Raw genomic sequence first — 23,958 nt, 5'->3', positions numbered from 1 at the left:
CACCAAGTTGAAGTTCTTCAGCTTCCCAGAATGCAGCAGCCCTTCCTAAGTCAGGGCATGTGGGAACCACTGGTGCCTCACCCCTGGCATGGCTGACTGGTGCCTCGTAAGTCTCGGGTGGGCACCCGCAGATGGCGGTGGCGGGGATGGAACTGGCGGGCACCTGCAGATGGTGGGGACAGAGCTGGCGGGCACCCGCAGATGGCGGTGGCAGGGATGGCCCTGTCAGGTGGGGCTTGTGCCCCCCCTTACCAGTTGCCTGTGCCCCCTGGGCACATTGGGCAAAGTGAGTGTTGCAGCCCCTGGCAGCAGCAGGGCTTCCCACTGCCACCCAGACCAGCTTGCTGCCCCTGTCAATGCTGGTGTGGGGGGAGGTGAGCAGCTCCCAAGAAAAAAAGAATTGGGCCTCTCCATAGCCGCTGTGCAGCTGAAGGACAATTGGAGCAGGCTTATCACCTTAAGGTGTGACTGATCTACTAAGCCAAACAACACTAAAACGATTAACATTTGTTCGGCTTACAATATAGGTGTAACAAGGCCCTCTGAGAGCAAGGATAAGCCTTGTCATGTTATTGTAGCTTAACTATTTAAAACAAAAATGCAGAAGTCTGACACATGGGCAGCAAATGGAAAGGGGAAAAAAAAGAGGGAGAGAAAGAAATCAGGACATATACAATTCACAGCTATCCAGACCTTAATTATGCAACTTTCAATACCTTTAGACTCGAGTTTCTCAGCTGTATCATGTATCCCTGGAAGATGACTACATGTACAGTGCCAGCTCTGCATATTTTTTTTTTTGCCTCACTTGGAGATGAACAGTGAATCATCATAGTACTTGCAATTTTTCTGTGCAAATGTTCAGGTATTAAAGATCAGGCAAAAATAAATAGTTGCAATGGTGAAATGCCATCTCTTGTGCTGCTGACATGACAAAGCCATGCCCTGAGAATCTGCTTTCACTACATGGATCTTCTACCACCTTTTCTCTTTCTTGTACAGCAATTATGTTATGTAACAACGGCTCTCCCATGAACTAATGCAATGATATTAGTGCTGAACATCTTATTTGCTGGGGTTCAAGACACTGATCTACCCTCAGCTCAAATCCAGGAATGCAGACATATTTTTGCTTTGTTTCAGCTTGGTTTAATCTTTAACAACCAAAAGGCAAACTGTTTTGAAATGGAAGATATCCTGCAAATATTCCTTGTGGTCAAAGTGTAACTTTTTGTCTTCGATTGAGGGATTATTTTTGCGTAACACCAGGGAGGGAAAAACAGTACCACACAGAGGAATTCTGAAATTACCCCTTCTCCTCACCTTATAAAACATGTCCCCCTCCTCCATCAGCTTGCTCAACAGGATGATCATGATGTCTGGTTTGGAGGTGGCCATCGCCCATGTTGCTGGACCTGTAGTGTACAGGATGCATGATGGGTAAAAAACTCATACAATGCAAGGGTGGTAGGAAGCTAGGTGGAAAAAATATCCTGGGGTGGGAATTTCTGCTGGAGAGAACAACTTGGTGTGTTCAAGGAGCAGAATGCTCCAGATTAAAGAGCTGGCAATTCATCTTGCATTTCTTAAATTAACACCATCCTCAATACAATGTCTTTCCTTTGTACTCATTTAAAAACAACCGAGTCTTTGAATTATCAGAGTAATTTCCACAAGAGGGCAGTGCAGGTTGTAGAATCAGCTTTGGGGAAAAGGATTCTGTTTAAAAATGTTTAAAGAGGAAATCAAAGCAGTTACACAGAAAAAAGCACTTCTGACTTAAAATGTATAGAAATTTAACAGCTACTTAAATATTCTGACTAGCGACTGATTTAAAACTTTGAGAGATTAAATGCTAAAAAGAGCAGAAAATTGAATAAGCTATGTGATAGAACAACAAAAAGGCAATATCTTTTTAGGTACAGTCTATGCTGACACAGTCCATTCTAATGCCCTGGTCCCTCAATGACTCCAGACAGCCAGTGCCCTATACCAGTGCAGTCCTCACTGACTTCAATAAGCGCAGAAATCCACCCACATGGAGGCAAGTGATGGCTCAAGGCCTAATACAGGTGGATGGGAGTAACACAAATTTCAGAAGAGTTCATTAGTCTGGGTGAAGAATGAGTCAGTGATATTTTAAAAGTGGATCCAGTGCATTTTTCAGGGTTAGGTTTTTTTGAGTTCAAGTTATTCTCTGCAACAGGTGTTAAAAATTATTTTAAGGTGAGGTAAATTAAAAGATTAGGGGTGTAAGGGAATGCATGCAGGCAAAAATCAAACAGGAGAAAGCAAAGCTGACAAAGCCATCAGATCAAGCCTGATGCTGACAGCAGTGAAATATACCTCGTGGGCGACTCGGTAACGTCTGACAACCTTCAAAGAAAGGAGAAAACAAAAAGTTGTAGGAGAGAGGGGAAAAAAATGGATGAAGGTGAAAAAAAAAAAAAAAAAGAAAGGAAAAAAAGCAGCTGTGAGAGGCAGGCAGCAAAGAAGCCAATGCACCAGCAAAATCCCCTTTCACAGGAAAACATAACGTGATCAGCTGTGCAGAGCAGCGCAGGTCACGCTAGGATCTGAAAGCATATACAGAGCAAGTGAAAGCAGCAGCTCACAGCAATGTATGAACACAGTACGCTTGTAAAACCAGACTAGTAAAGATAGAAAAGCATTACCATAGGAGAGACCTTGCCAAAGAAACAGTTGCTTTATTAACTTTGCTAAATAGTATGGCAGCAAAAAATCACAGTTTAATAAACAGAACATGACAGTTTTGAGTCACTATGCTGCATTCTGAATTGCAGCAGCAGGCTGGGTTAAGGTTGATAACAAAGCTACATTTACATAGTCTACAAGACCAGACCAACTGCTCAAAAGTCCTGTTACAGTAAACAGCGGAAAGAGGATCTCCCCCTTCTTCCTACCTATCTTTGCTCCTTTCTTCAGAAGAGTGACAACAACAGATGTGTTGCGGCAGCCCACTGCCCTGTCAAGTGGGCGCATCCCACTGTAGTCAACATGCTCAATCATGGCGCCATGGTCCACCAGAAACTGAACCTATGGTAAAAAAATTCAGTCAGGCATCTTACAGAAGACTAACCAGGGCAGGTGAATGTCTGGAGGATAGCATCTCATGGCTAGGCACAGAAGTTACACATAAACTGGTATAAGTGATCAGAAACTGATTCAAATCTGTAACACAACAGAAATTCAGTGCACATAAACCACTTTCAGAGTGGCCAAAACTGGTTTAAGATAAACCTGGATGTATGTAGCATCAGATTTAACAGATTTAGGTTAAACTGGGTTACTGGAGTACTGTCTCAGATCCCCTCCAGATTCAAGTTAACTCACAGTTCTCAAGCACCCCAGAATGCTTTGCACCTCCCTTGCTAATCCTCTTGCTCCCCGCCACCACGCTTGCAGGGTGGGTGGGCTATTCTTGGCCCAAGCTGTCTGTTCCAGCTAAGCAGGAAGGTGTGCTCTAGCACCTCCTGGCTTCTGACCTGGTGCACTCCAGGCATGTGACTACATTTCCAGAATCAAAAGTGAATGCTTGTTCACTTGCTTATCAATTCACAGCTTAGATTAACTTGTGAAGATTGAATTGATTCAGCATCTGGCTTTTTAACTGTCTGTACTTAGTCCATGTGAACATAGGCAATGTGCTCTGAGTTACACATTTGACTACAACTATGTTATGGTTTTTAAGCTGATTTCCTTCTTGCCCTGTTATTTATTCAAAGGGACACTTACCACCTCTGCATCACCATAAAAAGCTGCCAGGTCCAGGGGAGTGCGTCCATTTTTGTCAGCATGGTCTGTGGCAGCTCCATTTTCCACCAGGGACCGCACCACAGAGAGATGGCCTTTTAAACAGGCCCAGCTGAGGGCAGTCAGTCCTTCTTTGTCCATTAAAGAAATGGATGCACCTGGAAGAACATGTGCATATCTACTTAAGAACTTTCTGTTGCATACATTTGTTACTATTACATAATAACATGTAGCAACAGCCAGTAGTACTCTACTTTCAGAGTGAGGTATGAATATTAACTACATTATGAAGGTCACCGATTTGACTATTCCTATTGTTCAGATAAAAAAGCCATGCACTGAGCACTTAGGGCACCTATACACGTGCAGTGAGGCTGCTTTGATGCAGTGTAATTACAGCACATCAGAGCACACTCAATTAATCAAGTCTGCTGGTGTGTGGTCTTGTGTATCAGCGTCCCCGCACTGAAAAATGGCAGCCGGGGTGCTTTAACTAAAGCTTGTTTGAGCTTTAGTTAAAGTGCCCCCGCCACCATTTTTCCATGCGGGAACACTGATACACAAGACGCTTTGGGTGCTTTAATTAGAGTGGTTCATGGAGCCACTATGTTTAAAGTGCCCCCCCTCCTCCCCCCCCCCACACACACACACTCCCACAGCACGTGTATAAACGCCCCTAAATGACTTGCTCAAGGTCACATAAGGATCCCTTAAAGAGAGTCAGAATAAAAACTCAGACTCTAGTCTCCTCCTTAACCTCCAGTCACATTTACTTTCTGTCAACTTATCATCAATATAATTCAAGGGTTTTTAAAGATATCAATAAAATAGAATTCTTGAAAAAGGAAAACCATTATGGACCAAATTCTGAGTAGCTGGGTACAGCAGTGGGAAAATCTGTACAGGGGGATGAAAAGGATGCACTGCAGCTTTAAAGCTGCCTATTGGATGCTGCTTGAGCCCAACCACTGATGTAGCCTCTGGAAGCTCTCATGCAACCTCTGCAGCCAAGGGGCCCAGATTCATCTCTAAAAGCACATGCCTAAATTTACCTAAAATTAACACATGCATCACAGTATATGACATTTGGTTCCTATCTTGATTACTTACATGGCAATGCTTGAGCTCAGGAAATTTGCATTCTCCCAGCTACAGAAGTAATAACTGAAGTGAACACAGGGAATACAGTTCCCTGTTCTCTTATCAAGAGTTGTAGGGAAACAATGAACCCTGGAATAACGTCCTAAAGGTGAATGTAAAGCCAGAAGCTAATATGAAAGCAGCAGCACATTGGCCTAGTCATTATGCACTAGGGACCAGCCATGCTGCAAAAACAGTGAAGGATACACCCCTGCTGCAAGAAGTTCTTATTCTAAATCAGGGAGAGGATTAATGCTTAGGGCCTTATTGTTAAAAGCAAAACATAACAGCTGTTGCTGCAGCATGCTAGTCTAGCAACTTAGGCTAGAAGCACTAAGAATGTATAGCAGTGGTTTCCAACCTTTTTGGGTAGGAGATCACTTTTTTTAATTAAAAAGCAACCCAAGATCTACCCTGTGCCACTGCAGCTCTCCTCCCCGTACACTTCTCCCCCCACCCCTGCCCCCCGCAGGTCAGTCTGGGCGGGGGGAGGGGGGCGGGGGCGGGAAATCGAGGCAGAGGGAGAAAAAAATATTTGGCGGCGTTCCCCCTCCCCAGCAGGTAAGTCTGTGGGGGAAGTGGTGGAGGAGGGGAAAAGGTCTGTGTGGGGGGGGAGGGAGAAACGGGACAGGGCGGGGCAGATCAAGGCCCCAGCGGTGAGGGAGGGAGTGGGGCACGGGCAGGAGCAGGGGCTGGGGGGAGTGGGCCTGGCTGGGGGGTGTGGGCCTAGCCGGGCCAGGTGGTGGGACAAGCAGAGGCCCGGGAGACACGTGCCCATCAGGCTTCTGCTTGTCCCCAACCTCCCCAGCCCCTGCTCCTGCTCCTGCCCCTGCCTGTGCCCCGCTCACTGCTGGAGCCTTGATCTGTTCCTCCCATGGCAATAAATGAGGGAGTGGAGCAGGGGCAGGCCACAAGCGGCTTGTCCGGGGGGTACAGAGTGGGAGGGCATGTAGCCCAGGAGGGCATGACCCCTGGATCTGCATGCAGGTTGGGGCTGAGGCGGCACCAGGGTCTCCGGCTATGTGGTGCTCTGGGAACGGGGCCGCAGGGGAGGCTGCAGGCACCCGAAAATTCACCGTAGTCCCTCCCTGAACTCCTCTCAGCACTGCCTATGCCACCCAGCACAAGTACCCATGCCGGGAAGAGCCTGGTGCCACCCCAGACCCAGCCCTCCCTGCCCCGCCCCAAATGCAGATCCTGGGGCACATGCCTCCGATGCCCTCCTGGGCTGCATGGCCCACCCTCCCCATTCCCCCGGACAAGCTGTTCCTGCACTGGCAGCCACCTCTGCCCCATGCACAGATCAGGAGGGCACATGGCCCCCAGGCCTCAGTGTGGGAGCCCCCCCGGCCGGCACCCCTGGATGAGCCGCCCGGGCTCTGACCCTCCCCCAACCCAGCTGAGGCCCCACTCGCCCCTGCCCCAGTCCCTCCCTCACTGCAGGGTGGCAGGACACAGAGGGGGATCACCCCACTCACCTGGCCCAGCCCAGCCCTGGTGGCAGGGGGCGTGGCTCAGGGGACGCTCCACACGTGCGTCCCACCGCTCCTGATTGCAGAGTCTCTGACAGTCAATCTTAGTCTGGGGGTGGCTGAATGCATGTGTGCTCAGCCCCCACAAACTGAGATCAACTGTCCGAGGCTCTGCAATCGACTAGTTGATTGGGATCAACCGGTTGGTGATCGCTGATGTATAGCATCTTAAACCCAGCAGAAGGTCATGGTATTTGAAAATCCACTAGAAGAGCCGGCAGCAAACTGGAGTAGATTTGTATCAAACCAAACATTCTTCCCACTTAAGACTTTTCTGGAAAATTCCCTCTGCTCAGCGAAGCAGATTTGAAATTCCTCCCCTGAGAGGACAAAGGAGCCTTACCGGTATGGATCTGGAAAAGAGATAAAGAGAAAACCTGGAATAATCAGCCAAAGTGGCTCCATCTATTTGGGTAAAAAGGGCAGTGCTTTTTCCAGCAGAATTAGTTCCGTTTGATCAAAGACCCTCCCCACCTCCTGTGCATCTGATTTAGCACTGTGCAGGGATCACCTGAGCTGGTCACGTGGAAACTATCCAGTCAAGCTAACCAGGTTCAGGTAACCTTATTATAAAGGGACCTGTTTCCACTCAAACAGATCTAGGCAGTGGAATTTTCCCCTGCACTGTCTTACAGTAGGTGTTTAAACCCAGTTCTAATTACTACCAATAGCTGTTCTTCTCCCAGCAGCCTGCTCCTACATTTCCCCTCACTTGGTCTCTGAACAGTTGTAAAGGCTTTATGAAAGGTCCTCAAGCCTTAGGCAGCCAAGAAGACGGCAGCTTTATCATCAGAGGGGTGCAGAGGCACTCTTACTTGTTTGTTCCCCCTCTCACTTCCCATCTATTTTGTAGGGATAAAGCAGCCAAAAGTTTTCACTCTGCTTTCCTCCCAAGGAAACTGGGAGAGGCTGGACAGCCATACCACCATTTAGCCCTTCCTCTAGCAATGAACTGGACATATTCCTTCATAGAGAGATGCATGAAAACCTTGGAGTATCGAGGCAGTAGGTAACTTGAAACATTAAATGAATGGACAATGGAGACTGTTTCAAGGATATCAGTTTGCTGCTCCTAGGCCTACTGGGTTTTATGTCTACAGAATTACCAAGTGCAGGATGCAGCTATCATTCCCAACAGGTTCTACACTTGCTTTTCTGACCTTCTAGCACATTATAGGCATTTATAGCCTACTTAGCGTGGTGGATAGCCAGATATGATTAAAGGTGCCTGACCTCTAAGCAGTCAGCTCAAAGGGTGCTGACAGAAGTGATATTTGTTACGTGATTGGCCCCCTGAAAGTGCTCTACAGCCATGCTGTGACACACATGCATGGCTGCAGAGCGCTTTAAAAGCAGCTGATTGCATGACAAATTAACTCTTATTTAAGGAGGGATCAGATGAAGACACTCAAAGTGAAGCACTTTAGGGAACTTCTGTTCCTTAGGGTCAGTTTGTCAGAGTATCCAGGCTGGGCTGCCAACAGTGCTGTCTGTAGGAAGTGGCGGGGGGGGGAGGGACAGAGAGGGAGAGAGGTATGGGCTCAGGTTTGGCCCTATCCTGAATTGGAGGGGGTGGTTGGATTGGAGCCCCCCCCAACTCGTGCACCCCCGCAGTCCCACAGCTCAGGTCCAGCAAACCCCAGCCTACACCTCCCTCCTCATACAGCACCAGAGCTGGGGAGGGGGGAGCACTAGGGGAGAGAGAGGCTGCAGGCAGGCTCCTCCGCTGGATCAGCTCCAAAGTGGAGCTCGATTTCCCCCTCCCCCTCAACAGATGAATGTCTTGGGGGGGTGTCACTCTAACTTGGGTGGGCCAAATGCGGCCAGCAGGCCATTCTATCTGGCTCACGGGGCCCCTAAAAAATTTAGAAAATTAATATTTATCTGCCCCTGGCTGCCTGTCATGCAGCCCTTGATGGCCTGCCAAAACTCAGTAAGTGGCCCTCCACCCAAAATAATTGCTTCCCCCTGCTCTAACCCATGGTGCTTTATGTGAAGTGCCATGAGTTAGAGCAGAGACCTGCATGTCTGTCAGCACCCAAAGTGACATTCTGCAACTGATAACATATCTAAATGAGTTATGATCTCTGCTGCAGCAGGAAAGACTTTTATCTTGGTGCACCAAGCTTACTTCTTAAAACTACTGGAATGCTGCTTATCTGAAAATTAAGCAGGGTGAAGATACTTTATCTGACAAAGAATCACCAGCAAGAGAAAAAGGAGCTGCATCAAAACCATGAAGCCTTAGTAAACCAGACACCATTTTATATTTAAAGGTAAGTCAGTGACTAATAAAGTAAGAAGGCTTTGACTTGGCCAGAGGGCTAAGGATCAGCTCTAGAATTGTCAGTACTAGCAGAATGTGCCAGATGCAGAAGAAATGAGTGATAAGAATTTCTGGAGAGAAGGTACCAAAGAGGCATCTACAGGTCAAAGCAGCTACAAAGATGTGTCATCAGCTGGAGAAGGAGGTATGGTTTCAGTAGCTTTCAATTCAGTACTATGCAACAGAGGCACATAATCTGGAGAGGGAAGAATAATTATAACCTGTACCTTTGTAAAAACAAGAATATTTTCAATCGTAATGACGGGCAGATTTTTTGCAAGCCTTTTCTAGACTAGTCCCTCCTGGTACGTGGCAAATATAACTCCCTAAATGTTATCAAGCAAAGGGATCACGCCACTTCTTGATACATGAGCTAGGCTGGAGCAAAACACCCCGGCACTCTAATTCCAGTTATACTTTATCGTGTGAATCCTGAGACCTTGCCTCAGACGTCTCAGCAGCTAAGGGAATTTGTAGGATAAAGCTAAGAATTTTCTCACAACAGGGTCTGCTGACATTTTATAATTGAGGGAATAGAGAACACTTATTCCATTGGCTGTTAACTGTTCAAACCATCCTGAAACGTCATTTCTCATCTAAGAAGGAAGGAAAGAGAAAGCTGTTTGTTGGCCAAAATATGTTGATGATCCAGTCAATGGGGTAGAAAGAAGCTGCATCTAAAACTCTTGTATGAAAGCTGAGTGTGGCAAAGCATCATATGAAAAATACAAGTATATAAAGTATTTAAAGAAATTTTCCTCATTTCCATTCTAAAACCCTTAAGTTTACTGCTGTTGGATGGTAAAGATGGCCAAAAGCATTGGCATATCCTGGAGGAAGGATATTATCTTCTGGTTTCCTTGACTATCTGCTCACTTATGAAATACTCAAAGACATAAAACCACTGCTTGCCTCCTTTCCTCTATTTAGCTTTTTGCACCACGATTGGTGATTATGTGAGAAGAGCTGCTTTATGTCCCCAAAATTGCTTTGTTTTGTTTTCTTTATCAGAGAAAACCAGGATCCTTGCAGCTCCACAGTAAAGTCTCCGTGTCTACCTGTGTGGCTCTACAAGGCTGCAGTAAACTAATTAATACCACTGTAGGTTAGTACTTGTAAATACAAGTACTATCCTGTGGTGGCATTATTTACTGCACAACAACACACGTGTAGATGATGATGGGACTGGTTGGGGCACAAGGGTGCTTCAGTGTAGGGGCTGCCTGCTGGTTAGCAATGCATTGAAGCACCAACATGCCACAGCCAGCCCCTCTGCAGCTCATTGAGCTGGGTTGGAGCAGCACTGGGCTGGCAGGCTGACCCCACCCCCGTCCCACTGCCAGAAGGTGCTGCTCCAACCCTGACCCATGCATGGGTAAATGCAGAGCCCAGGAGCAATAAACTGCAGTGTGATTTATGTCAAAATTTGTTGCTTCACATTAATTGCACATTTAGATGCATCCACCCCAAACCAAAGAGGATCTCAAAATCAAATGCTCATCTAGACTTCTCTTGCATCTACATAAAACAGATTCATCTTGATATAGGACAAATGTCAACTGAACTGCAGCCAGAGGGCTTCCATATACTGTCTGCATACCCATATCTCCTGGATATTAGTGAAAACAGGGGGTAATTCTGGAAATGTGAATTTCAAACTGATTGATGACTGCAACTCTGTTAATAAAAAGTGTTTACAAATGCTGACTTTGTTAATCAAGTACAGTGCAATGAGATTTGCTTTGCAACATACTCATTAACACTCGTGGTTTACGATTCACACTTTGATTTTAATGAAAAAGTGAACAGGACTGTCAAAGCTATTTTAATTAAAACACACTGGGTGCATTTACACATGAAGAAATAAACTCTAGCAGTTTAAACTGGAGTACACTGCTCCCAGGCACAGGGTAACAATGACCTGGAAGATAGGATGCAGCGCACCCTCAGCAAGTTTGCAGATGATACCAAGCTGAGGGGAATAGATACAATGAAGAGTAGGGCTAGGATTCAGAGAGACCTTGACTAATTGGAGGACTGGACCAAAATAAATCTCATGATAAGGACAAGTGCAAAGTCCTGCAATTAGGATGGAAAAATCCCATGTACCGGTACAGGCTGGGAACTGACTGGCTAAGCAACAGCTCTGCAGAAAAGGACCTGGGGGCATAGGCTGTAGAAGTGGAGGCTAACAGGGCTTAGCCTCCCCAAATGCAAGGCAACCTGGCCGAGCGCTTCCAGCGGCTGCAGCAGGGGCAGGGAGGGAGTGGGGCTGAGGCTGGGGCTAGGGGAGGGCAGGCACTGCAGAGCTGGTAGGGAGCAGGACTAAATTGTGAGTGGCTCGTCCAGAGGGTGCTGCTCTGGCTGCTAAACGCACCCTGGGAGGCATGGGGGCACATGCCCCTGGATCTGTGCAGGGCAGGACAGGCTGCCACTACAGGCTGAGGCTACAACACTGGGAGGGGGTTATGGGGGAGGGGGTGCAGCCACCCCAAATTCACCATATCCTACACTGACCCCACTCCCAGCACCACTGCTGCCCACCCCAGCACAGCCTGGCCCCGCTACTGGGAAGAGCCTGGCACTGCCCCAGCCCCAGCTCGCAGAAACAGCCTGCCCTGCTCTGTGCAGATCTGGAGGCATGCGGACCCCCCCCATTCCTCCTGGGATGTGTGCAGCTTCTCCACCCCCCCCACCCCCCCGCGCATCCCCTGGACAAGCCATGACTTCACCCATCCTGCCTCAGCTCAGGGCGGGGTGAGCGCAGGGGTCCCGGGAGCTCCGTCCCCTGTGGCCCGGCAGCACAGGGCCCCCCCGGATGGTGTGGGGCTGGGGCCAGGGGAGGCAGCTAGGGCTGGTGAGGGGCTGGGGGGTGGTGGATTCATTGGCACAGGGGCAGCTGGCACCGGACAACAACCCTGAGTGCAGGGGAAGAGGCGGCCACACAGACATAGTGGTAGTACAAGGAGGGTAGTACAGCCCTGAAACAGACTACCCACAGAGGTGAGGGAATCTCCATTCTTGGAGGCTTTTAAGATCCAGCTAGACAAGCACTTTGGCTGGGATGATATAGCTGGTGATGGTCCTGCTTTGAGCAGGGGGTTGGACCTCCTGAGATTCCTTCCAAGCCTAATTTTGTATTCTATGATTCAGGAAGCACAGGGGCACAATACATGTGAATTGGACTTTACTCATTCTCTTATATCCAGTATCAGATCAGCTGGTATTTCCATCCTCTGCCTCCTTTATTCCCGATTTAACAAATGTGAAGAATTTTTGTGTCTGTTAAAAACTGTATTTTAAGTCCTTTCCATGAACTCAACCAATAGCTGCAGATGGTGTCAAGGGTGCCATTTAGGAAGATGGAAGGATATGACAATTTAAATCTTAACTGGAACAAAAAGAAGAAGGTTGATTAACATGCAAAATGTCTAGGGCTCTAATTCAGCTCTGCCCACTTCATTGAAGCAAACAGTGAGCATCCCTTAGCATATATACCCATAACAGATAATTTGCACCTGAAAGTTTGGAAGTTCTAGAACAGGGGTCTGCAACCTGAAGCTGGCAGGCTGGATTCAGCCTATGAAGAGATTGGATCTGCCCATGTCAGCTCAGGGAACTGGTATCAGGCTCCAGCCAGAGCAACAGAGGAGACATCTCCAGAGTCCTACTGCCGGCCATGTCCAGTTTATTCTCACTGAAACAGCAGAGGCTGCATTCCCTGGGATCCTAACACCTGTCTTTTTCTTTCTAGTCCCCTCATTGCCAGGGAGTACAGGAGTGTGGATAGCGCAGGGTTGCCAACTGTTCATAAATGTCTGGGCAGTCCATAAAAAAAACAACCTGGCTAGAAATGCCTGTCTGTGAAGTCTGTAAAAAATTGGAGCTGTCTATAAAAAACTAAGAAACTACCCAGCTTTTCTAAATCCATCCAAATCCTGGCAAAAGGGTTACATTTATACTATGTACATGTATCAGTAAAAAAAAATGGTTGTCAGTAAAAGGGGTGCAGATTGTCAAAACAAAACTTCTTGGGTTGGGAACCCTGGGCCTGCAGCAGGGGCTAGGTTGTAAGCAGCAGCCCATAGTGACAAAAGGTTGTCAATGGTCTATAATGCAAATAAATATTTTAAATGGCTTGGGAAATTATGCTGAAGAGTTTTCAATTAATATTTCAGTTAGAAGTTGATAGGCGCAGTTACTTAGTTTCATAGTTTGTAGGGTCAGAAGGGACCTTGACAGATCATCAAGTCCGACCCCCTGCCATGGCAGGAAAGAGCACTGGGGTCAAATGACCCCAGCAAGGTGTTCATCTAGCCTCCTCTTAAAGACCTCCAGGGTAGGAGCCAGCACCACGTTTCTTGGAAGTTGGTTCCAGATCCCAGACGCCCTGACTGTGAAGTAGCGCCTCCTGATGTCTAGTTTAAATCTACCCTCTGCCAGCTTGTGACCATTATTTCTTGTCACTCCTGGTAGTGCTCGGGGGAACAGGGACTCCCCCAATGCCTGCTAGTCCCCTCTGACTAGTTTGTAACAAGCCACTAGATCCCCCCTCAGCCTTCTCGTGTGGAGGCTGAACAGGTTCAGGTCCCTTAGCCTCTCCTCGTAGGATCTGCCCTGCTGCCCCCTGATCATGTGGGTGGCCCTCCTCTGGACTCTCTCAATGCTGTCCACATCTCTCCTGAAGTGCAGGGCCCAGAACTGGACGCAGTACTTCAACTGTGGCCTGACCAGTGCCGCATAGAGGGGGAGGATCACCTCCGTGGACCTGCTTGAGATGCATATGTGGATGCATGACAAGGTGCAGTTGGCCTTCCTGACGCGTCGCCACACTGTCAGCCCATGTTCATTTTGGCATCGATAATAACTCCAAGATCCTTTTCTGCCTCTGCACTGACAAGAATGGAGTTCCTGAGCCTGTAGGTATGCTGCTGGTTCTTCCTCCCCAGGTGCAGCACCTTGCACTTGTCAGTGTTGAAACCCATCCTGTTCTCATCTGCCCACCCATGTAACCTGTCTAGGTCCAATTGCAGCCTATTCCTCCTTTCTAGTGTGTCCACATCCCCCCACATCTTAGTGTCAACAGCAAATTTGAATAGGGTGCTTTTTACCCCCTCGTCCAAGTCACTGATGAAGATGTTGAACAGCACGGGTCCGAGGACCGAGCCCTGGGGGACCCCACAGCCCACATCCCTCCAGGTCGAAAATGACCCATCCACAACCACTCTCTGGGTGCAGCCCTCCAGCCAGTTAGCGACCCATATGACTGTGTAGGTGTTGACACCATAGTCCCCTAGTTTTTTTTAATGAGAATGGGGTGAGAGACAGTGTCGAAGGCCTTCCTGAAGTCCAGAAAGACTACGTCCACTGCTACCCCTGCGTCTAAAGATTTTGTGACCTAGTCATAGGAGGCCACCAGGTTGATCTGACAGGACCTGACTCTAATGAACCCGTGTTGGTTGCCCCTAAGCATAACCTCCCCTGCTGGTCCCTCGTGGACATGCACCAGGATTTTTCTCTCAAAAAGCTTATCCAGGATCCAGGTAAGACTAACTGGCCTGTAGTTCCCTGGGTCCTCCTTCCTCCTTTTTTTGAAAATGGGAACCACATTGGCCCCATACTTAAAACAATGAAGAGCTCATTCCTTTGCAAGTAGGCCTTATTTCAGAGATTTTTGTCTTTTCTGGACAGAAAATACCAGGCGGGATGAGATGCAAAAATTAAAATAAAGATTAATTCTGCCCAAAACAAATAATCAGCCCTCAAAAGGAAGCTGTTCATTTAACTGTTCATATTCGATTTCTGTAGTCACAGAATATTGACAACTTCTCTTACTGAACTGAAGACATACAAAAAACTAGAACGGGGTGTACTTGGTAGCCGTGTTAGTCTGAGACACGGAGACCAAGAGTTCTTTTGGAACCAAGAGTTCTAGTTTTTTGTATGTCTTCTTGTCTCAGACCAACATGGCTACCAAGTACACCTCTGACACATGGAAGATGCCGAATTCTAGCCAATTTTAGATTTTAAACTTCATTGTAGAACAACAAGAAAGATTTTTTCACCTCCCTGCCTGTCATCTGACACCTCCAGGGAAGGGAATGCTATCTGATCTGCACATCAAAGAGCTACTCAGCATAGCTCACAAAAACTTTCTCATAAACCCAGAGGAACAGCCTTCCATCTTTAGCTCCCTCTGTGCAAACATCAAATTTATTTCCTACCTATGGGGACTTTTTACAATGTTGTACCATCTATACTTTTCCCAGAGCCTGATAAAGGGACTTTGATCCCGAAAGCTTGCAAGAAAAGGACAATTTTCTTGCGATTTCCCAGTTGGTCTAATAAAAGGTATCATTTTGGAACCAAGAATTCTAGTTTTTTGTATGTATTCTTGTCTCAGACCAACAGGGCTACTAAGCCCGATTTATTGAACTGATACGTTCCAAATGTGTGTTTTGGAGATTAATGTGTATTAAATATAAACTCTTTCTTACTGATTTTTTTAGTTTTTAAAGATCATAACTAGCAACTGAAAGTACTCAGCAAAATTTATTTATAGCAGTTCATGACAAGTTCCTCTTCTAAACGCCTGATAAAATGTTTCAGTTGTCATCATCATATGCACTAAATTCCTGTCTATACTAGATGCACTGGTGTTAGCAATGGGGGCAGCTACATGACTGCTGAAAACAGTTTAACAGTGAGCGCATCTACATGTGCATTAGTGAGCCTTTTCCAGCGCACATTAAATTTAGTACAGGTTTCCTTCGCTTTATGTGGGTTCTGTATGTGTGAATTTGCTGTTATGCAATGAACCTTTTCATACCAAAATATGCAAGGTAAATTCACTCTTATGCGATTGCACTCTGAATAGGGTTAGATGACCTGGTGGGTAAAATTCCAGCCAAGGGTCCATACTCAGCCACCACTGCCATATGTGGGGCTATATTGTGGGTTGATGAATTGTAGGAAAAACCGTCTAGTGTATATGGCTTCTAAATTTGGAATAACAATAACTTGAAAGCTGAGAACAGTCTAAGGATTATTTGAGTTAAGGATTATTTCAGAACAGATGCAATAATTTTGGATTTTTGATATTTAAATGAAAGTTTTCAATGTTTTTCATGTACTAATTTTAAAAGTTACCAGGAGGGCATTGTATAAAGTCCTCAGAGAACCTGTGGGCGCCAAGTCATATAGCAAAATTATACTTTTTTGAAACTTCTCCACCAGGTGAGAGGTAATCAGCTGTCCAGGAGTTCCCGGGCTTCTTTCAAACACAAATAGCATAGGTCTAGGCATACGCTCAACTCTAACCTTGTGCAAGTAAGAATTCCACTGTGCTCAGATGCCCTTCCGAAGCAGCCATCATCAAAGGAGTTCGGCCCTGCTTGTCTGCCATGTTTACATCAGCACCATGGGTGAGTAAGAGATCGACAATCTGCAAACACACACAAAGAGGAGACAGTTTATACAAAGAGGTTCTGATGGGATGAAATGAGAGCTAAGAAAGAGCACTGCTGGGCCCTTGCTTTGGAGCCTTATCCAAACCTTAGGTACAGGAGGAAAGGAATTGCTTCTTTGCGCAGGGGTTTTTGTGGCTAACTGTGGGATCTGGAAACCCTGGCTCCTGATCTGTTTCCTAGGCTTTATTTGCTATTGTCTTTTACAGTGAGGTGTGGTGGGGGTGGTTTCCAGTACTTGGAAAATGTTATTGTTTGCATTGGAAATGCTGTAATAACAGTCATGACAGTTCTAACAACCACTGTTCAGTTCATTCCACCATGTTCTCTCTTTCAGGGTGTTGCTACTGCATGCACCAGGACAGTTACTGGGGCTTTTAAAGTGTCTATTCATTCTAACTCCAATCACAGAATCTTTTCAAAACTTTCAAAACACAGAACCTGTTCTGTTTCACCACAGCAATAACAGTTCCATACTTGGAATGAACAAAGCACGCAGCATTGGAAATGAAGGTCTATAGTTTCTAAGGTGACTGATGATTTTTGATGTCCAAACTGAGACACTTTGAAGAGGCTTCATTTTATGTTCTTAGATTCTGGCCTCTAAAAATCAATCACCTTTATGATACATTTAGGCTAAAACTTTTAGGTCATGTGTAGACAAAATGAGGGGCATGTATGCATGACACTTTAAAGCAGGCTAAATGTTTTTGCACAACTTTAATGGTGTTGGTGTTTGCATGCCTTGGCGGCATATTGCGCATTAATTCCAGCTGCAGTAGGAAATTTGGCAGTGTAATGCGCCTTAAATGACTTGAGGCATAGCAAACTAAAACTCCTGAGGAGTTTTAGTTTGCTGTCCCTACAGCCGCAAGCCTAGCACCAGGCTCCATGCAGCTCCGTGGCTCTGCAGGAAGCCCTACAGGCAGCCTGGCAGCAGCCTGGGAAGACAGGCTCCACACAAGAAAAGTGGTGAGCCTTATTTTCTTTTTTTCTGCCCTCTGGAGCTTGCCTGCCTGCCTGCCATGCAGAGAGGCTGCTGCTTCCCTCTGTGGCTGTGGTGCCCCCTGGCACTGCCCGAGCCGGGTGCCTGCATGAGGGTGCTGGCAGGGGGCAGGCCGCTGCTGCCGTGGAGGGAAGCACCAACCCCCGCCCCCCCACAGCCCAGGGACCGTTCCTCCCACTGGCAGCTTGCCCTCCCCTCCCCGCCGCTGGAGAGGCAGGTAAGTCAGGTGTGTGCAAGACATAGGGGTTTAATTGGCCCTAAATTGAAGCGGTGTTTTTAAAAACCCACTGCTTCAATTTAGGGCCCCCGTTTCATCTACACACACCCTTAGAGAGCAAGGCAAAAGCCTGGTGATATTAGTGAGTTGTGCTGCCATATATAAAGTTGGTATGGGACTTTTGCTCTCCATTGGCAATACTAGACAGTAGAGTCCTGGTGTGGTTACCCATGTGTAGGATGACTAGTGTCTTCTAGAATAGGGTCTCTCAATTGGTGGGACATGAAGGTCCTCTAGGTGGGACTCAGGTCGCAGCAGCAAAACCATACATGCCATGGCGGGACTTCCGGTTTCACTTTTGCATGCTTCAATTGGCCACTGGGGGATCCCCCCACCCTTGACTGGCCTCTGGGGAACCCCCCCACCATTCATCGATTTTTTTTTGACCTTACATAGGTGGGACATAAGGTGCAAAAGTTTGAGAACTGCTGTTCTAGAACATCTGAACTCCTAACCGTAACGATGTCATGACCTACTTTTAAAAGTTGAGCATGCACAGCGAGTTGTTTGTTTGAAGGCCAAGTTGTTTGTTTGATAACCAGGGGAACATGACAGTTAGGACCATTATGCTAATAAGTTATTATGGGCTACTGTGACAGTTCGATTAGTATGGTCCTTACTGTGATTGACTTTGATTGACAATGATCAGAGATTAAATGTTTGGATCTCCATTTGATGGACAGGCAGCATGATTTGGCCATTATAAAAGACTGTCCAGTGCAGGTTCAGTAGGCTCTCTGGGGTCCATAGCGGCTTTTCAGGGTCGTCGTCAATGGGGTTGGATCTCGCTGAGGCTTGTTCTGTCTTGCACTCTCTCCCTCTTTGATTGGTGTGTGTGACTGAGTGTGCAAGTACAACTAGCACAGAATTGGCTCAGCGTTTCAGTTGTGTTGGTTGTTTGGAGCCAAGAGTTTGTTGTTGAGCAAGTGAGAGCAGCGTGGGTGGGACAGTGTTCAGGAGCAATGACAGGAGGGTCCTGATCACCTGAGCACTTGCCAGCCACTCAACTGTGTCCTCGCGTCACATCGGTTGGGTAAAATATCACCCCTTCCTTTTCTGAGGTGCTCAGTACCTACCTGTGTATGAAGGAAGAGCATAGAAATCCTTAGGGGTGTGAGGCTGCAGAGCAGGTCTTCCCTGTCTGTCAGCTCTCTAGGGCGATATGGTCTGCCACTAAGGTGGCTATTTGTCCAGTTTTATAGAGGACAGTCCAGTTTTTTGGTCCTCTCTCCTCTATTGATATGAAACCAGATGACTATGTCCTCTATTTTTCATTACTGCCCCCCCCAACTGCCGACACTGCTGTGGCTACCTGCGGGAGCTCCCTGCTAGCTGTTGCTATACCCCCACCGCCATCGCCGCCTGCAGGAGCTCACAGTGTCCCCCCCAGCCTCGGGAGGCACGCAACATTCATGGTGTTGGGGACAGTTGTACTAAATGCAACTGCCCTCTACTCTTGAGGTACCTTGATGGCCACCCTATCTGCCACCTAGGGTAACAGACTGCTGTTAGGTTCTTTAACTGTATATTGTTTGTATAGTTTTTATAATACTGTTGTTATAGTACTTTGTTGTAGTTGTTTCTTGTCATAATATACTCCTGTTGTTAACTTAACATTCCTGTGCATGGAGTTTGCATTGGTAGTGTTTGTACCTCTGGTAGGGGCTGGGCAGTAGGCTAATTTCCAGAGGGAATTTAACTCTTTGGTGTACCTCAAATCTAATAAGGAAGTTGGTACAGTACAGAAGCTTAACAACCCTCTGAGTGTGTTTGAGAACATGGGTGGGTGCATGAACTGGTCCACAGGGTTCTGTTTTATTGTTGTGTCCTTGCCATCTTTTCTCCGCTCTTCACTATGGCTGAGACAATCTTGAGAGTTGGCCTTGCAGCTTGCACAGATGACAAGAAAGAAGATATTGCAAGCTAAAATGAATGTGGCTATGTGCAACTAAATTTCCATTGGTGTGGCATAGGCATTAGGAGCTACCACTCTGAGGTTAATGTCATGGACACTCAGGATATGCACACGGGCCCAAAATGTAAAGATATATGGAATGTATATATGAAATTATGTGGCTGGTAATTGGAACAGCTAACTTTTGATCAGCCACTGCCTCTGAGATGCTCTAGCAGTGGGGTAGCTAGGGAAATGCCCAGCTTTGAATGTCTGGGATACTAGCTATCAAAGTTAAAGCAGAAAAAAGGGATAACAAAATCACAGGGGCAAAAATAACCTATTAACACAACTCAAAAGCATTCCATCCACTGGTGACAAACACTCCTGATAGCATAGTTATTTATCAAAGTCTATCAGCTATAAACCTGCCCGCAGCAAGAGCTAGGGAAGGTTAACATCCAATACGAGAATGTGCGTGAGATCGTAACACTACGTTTAGCTATGGTCAAATTCTTTAATATCCTATCCAGACCATTTCCACAGAGGGCAGCAGCATTCCCTCCCTTTCCATCTCTTTCTCGAATAATAGTGTGAGAGATTGTCCAGAACTGTAGCTGTGAAGTTTCTAATGGTTTGGACTCTCACTATTCCATTACAGTGGGAAACGACACTGGAGGATTTTGTAATGTCCCACTTTACCTGCCAGTGGCCTTGTCTCACTGCACTGAACAGCGGAACTACTCCACGTCGATTGGGCTGTGCCACAGCTGCTCCTTGCTCCAAAAGCAGCCGACAAACATCCAGCTTGCCCCGTCCTGCAGCAGCTGTCAGGGCTGAAGGAAAAGAGAGAGAAGACATTTGGAGTTGCATGTTTTCATTAGTGAGAAAAGTATCTGCTTTGTTACTTTCCATCAGTAAATAAAATGTGATTTAAGTTCAACAGATTTTCTTTCAATTTTGCCAAGTGCAAGGAGCAGCTCAGTTGGGTATTTGAATGTTACAGTGAAATAAGAAAAAACCCCAATAAAAACAAATGAAAAACAGTAACACAAAGCCAGGATCACCAAGCAATTGATCCCATAAGAAGAAAGCCTGCCAGGCTCATTTGTGGGAATTTGTGCATGCAAGTGATTTCTGCCTGTAACGTCACATCCATTTTTCTTTTCTTGCTTGCCCCTCCAGAACATCAGCATTTTCCTCTTATCCTCACATTTTCCGATGTTTAACCAGTCCCTCCTTAAGCTCTCATGATGAGCGGAGTTAAGAAGAAAGTCCTATCAAGATAGCCCTGAATATTAAAGCAATTGCATTTGGTGCCTACATACCAACACAATGATGATTGTAGGCAGGATGAAGAAAGCGAAAAGACAGATAGAGAGCCACAGACTAGAATACATACTGCTCCTAATCCTCACTAGTCATGTATGTTGTATTTGCAAAGGTCAATTCTTTCTGCAAAGGCACCTCCTGATTCATAGAAGATGAATGATATATGACAAAAATCTTCATCATTTTCATCAGGTTGTGAAGAACATCTGCAGTAATCATCAGCTAATTTACTGGTCTGTGTAACTAAGAAATTCAAGGCAGCACCACATGAAACAGTTTGCAGTGTCATATGAAATCCTACACACCTCCCCTTTCACCTCCTGCAGTTCTTCTGCAAAGTGGATCATATGAGCCAGTGATTCTAACCCTGCATACAACACTGCTTGGGAACAATTTTAACAGCAAACGTGAACTGCTGGGTACGCACTTTCCTTATGTGCACTTTAAAGCCTTTCCATGAAGTTTACGTTGTACTTTACTACATCACCAGGGAACCTGAATATCTGAGCTTCTTGAAGGAAGAAGAGAGAGAGAGAGGCTGGTGGGGGATGTGGGGGTGTGTGTGCAGAGGAGCAGGACTTATTGAAAGGCTGTTTCTTGCCAGCTGGAAGCTAGTGAAGTTTGTGGTTTTCCTTGTCAGGACTAGTGTAGAGCAGCATTATTCAGATGGGGAATTTTTATTTTTAATATTCCACTTTAGTCTGTAAATCTTTGAAACTCCATCAAGGAAACAATTGGAAAGCAAGCCTCACATGCATACACTCAAACATTCTTCAATTTAAATGCTAATTCTGGCCTTTGTTTCTGGGCCAGGCCAGAATCCACCAACAAATGCCTTTTTATGCAAAACCAAAAATTACCTTTAATTTTCAATATTACAAATGCTCTGGGTAACATGAACATTCCCCTTCCTGACAAAATGTGCATTGTAAACTCTGACAGCGTGGCTGGGTTAGAAAAGGTGCATTCAATTTGAAAATAGATATTAGTATAGGACTTGTCTTTTACTAGTCTTCAGTATTAATTTTAGATTTTTCAGTTCCTCCCTCCCCTCCTCAACTTCATGCATATTTCAGCAAAGCTCCTCTGGCTCGGTGCTCCACTGCTTCTAGTAGGAGTCTGAGCAGAAGGTGGGAGTCTATTTCTAGCAGATCTAGCTTGTTTATTCTTTGAAGATTGTTTCTGTGGGATGGCTGATTAAGAGATGCTGATGGGTTTCCAACTGCAACACTGTTAATGGTGGTGAATACAGTCACTTCCAAATGCATTTTATTTTGCTCTCCCTTGGGCTGGAGAGACACCAAAGAACAGCCTACCAAAAAACAGAACACCACACTGTCAAACCCATAGTCTTATGTGTAGCTGATGTTGAGATCTGTGTGGATCTCAACATCAGCTACACATTCAGAAGACAGTCTGTCTGGTGGTACATGGTCACTTGCTGGACTTTTCCTACCTCTTTAACTACGCACTTTCTACTTCTCTTTCTACTTCTCCACTCTTCAGCCATCCTGATTGGGTATCACCTGCCTGCTTTAATGCTGGTATGCATCCAGGGGCTACTATGAAGACTCTACCTTCTAGGGAGTTAATACACGTGTGCTATGCCCAGTCACTGAGCAGTCATGCCTTGCTGCTCCAGCACTGTCCCATGCTGAAGCCTTGGATTTAGAATCATAGAAAAGTAGGAGTGGAAGAGTCCGTAGGAGTTCATCTAGTTCGGTCAGCATAATCTTACTGGGGTTCTGGGTTGGAATGACCCAGCTTGCATTTGAGGTGGGCCAGCACTAGGACCCAGCTGCTACCACCATCACTACTCCTCCCCACTGCTTGGCCACCTGGGTGGAACCCCCCACCACTAGAATGCCACTGAAGGCTCCATTTCCATGGGCTTCATCTAATGGCTCCACGGGCCATAGGTTGCTGACTCTTGGTCTAATCCAACCCCTGAGCCAGGTAGGATCATACCCGTCTAAATCATTTTAGACAAGTAGCTGTCTACCTGTTGTTAAAACTGGCAAAATCACTCTTTAACTTGCCAAAGGTAAAGCAAGCAGAGGAGGGCTCTGTCAGTGCCCTGTCACTGCACGGTTAAGAAGAATTTTGTTAAACTATGCTTGAGATCCACAATCAGCAGACTTCATTGCCCTCTAAAAAGAACATGTCCCAGCCCCTCTGAAGTCTGATCACCAACCAACTAAATCTAGTCCAGGGGCAGGCAATTATTTCAGGCGGAGGGCCACTTAGAGTTTTGGCAAGACATCGAGGGCTGCATGGGTAGGCTCGTCCCTTGACAGGGGCCGCACCCCCTGGTCGCCATCTTGGGACCAGAAGTCCCACCCCCTAACCCAGAACTTTGCCACCAGAAGTCCCTTCCCTTGCCCCCCAGAATTACTCCTTTCAGCAAGGTCCATCTCTGAACCAGAAAAATAGCAAATTATATTCTAAAAAAAATCAAACAAGGCAGGGGCAGGACCTGTCATTTCCCAAGCAGCAGGCAGCTCTGCTTGCTCAGCCATGGCTTTCCTTCCCCGGTGCCAACCTGGCAGCGCCCGTCCTGTCCCAAGCAGCATGCGGCAAAACCAGCCGACCTGCGGCTTTCCCTCTTCGCTCCCGTCATGGCCGGTACCAAGAGGCAGGAGGCTCGGCCGCTCTTTTTCTTTGCCAGTGCCGACCCGGCTGGGTCCAGCCCATCCTGAACAGCACACGGCCGAAGTAGGCCCAACTGTGACTTCCCTGTGCGCCACTTGGGACGGGCCTGGCCAAGTCAGCACTGGCAAGGAGAAGCGGTGGCTGAGCCACGTGCTGAATGAGACCAGTCCAGCTTGGCCGGAGTGGCACATGGCTCAGCCCCACCTTCCCCTTACTTGTGCCAGCCTGTTCCGGCCAGTTCCCAAAAGCACACGGCTCAGCCACTGCTTCTTCTCCTTGGTGCTGCTCGGGATAGGGCTGGCTGGGCTGGCATTGGCGAGAAGATGTGGCAGCTGAGCTGCGTGCCGCTTGGGCCCAGCTGGGTTGGCACTGGGGAGGGAAAGCGCTCAGGACAGGGCAGGCTGGTCCCAAGCGGCACACAATGAAGCAGCACGTGGCTCAGATAGCTCAGCCGTGGCTTCTCCTCTCTGGTGCCGACCTGACTAGGCCTGTCCCCTCCTGAGCAGCACATGGCTCAGCCGGCTCAGCCATGGCTTTCCCTCTCTTGTGCCGACTTGGT

General features: G+C 47.0%; 1 protein-coding gene across 11 annotated transcripts in view; it reads right to left on the bottom strand.

The window, feature by feature from the left end:
* Positions 1-23,958, bottom strand: part of TANC2 (tetratricopeptide repeat, ankyrin repeat and coiled-coil containing 2) — an 806,911-nt gene that overhangs the window by 16,505 nt on the left and 766,448 nt on the right. For 9 of the 11 annotated variants that reach the window (XM_059726841.1, XM_019500742.2, XM_059726843.1 and 6 more), the window contains 6 exons: positions 20,118-20,251; positions 16,093-16,216; positions 3,757-3,932; positions 2,925-3,057; positions 2,347-2,376; positions 1,324-1,415 (listed from right to left, as the gene is read on the bottom strand). In XM_059726841.1, coding sequence (XP_059582824.1) covers positions 1,324-1,415; positions 2,347-2,376; positions 2,925-3,057; positions 3,757-3,932; positions 16,093-16,216; positions 20,118-20,251 — 689 coding nt within the window. The remainder of the gene's footprint in view (positions 1-1,323; positions 1,416-2,346; positions 2,377-2,924; positions 3,058-3,756; positions 3,933-16,092; positions 16,217-20,117; positions 20,252-23,958) is intronic. The other 2 variants (XM_059726842.1, XM_059726849.1) reach the window with 1 other exon arrangement.

The sequence above is a fragment of the Alligator mississippiensis genome, chromosome 4, assembly GCF_030867095.1.
Source record: "Alligator mississippiensis isolate rAllMis1 chromosome 4, rAllMis1, whole genome shotgun sequence".
In the NCBI taxonomy this organism is placed as follows: domain Eukaryota; kingdom Metazoa; phylum Chordata; order Crocodylia; family Alligatoridae; genus Alligator; species Alligator mississippiensis.
This window is presented reverse-complemented; position numbering and strand designations above follow the sequence as displayed.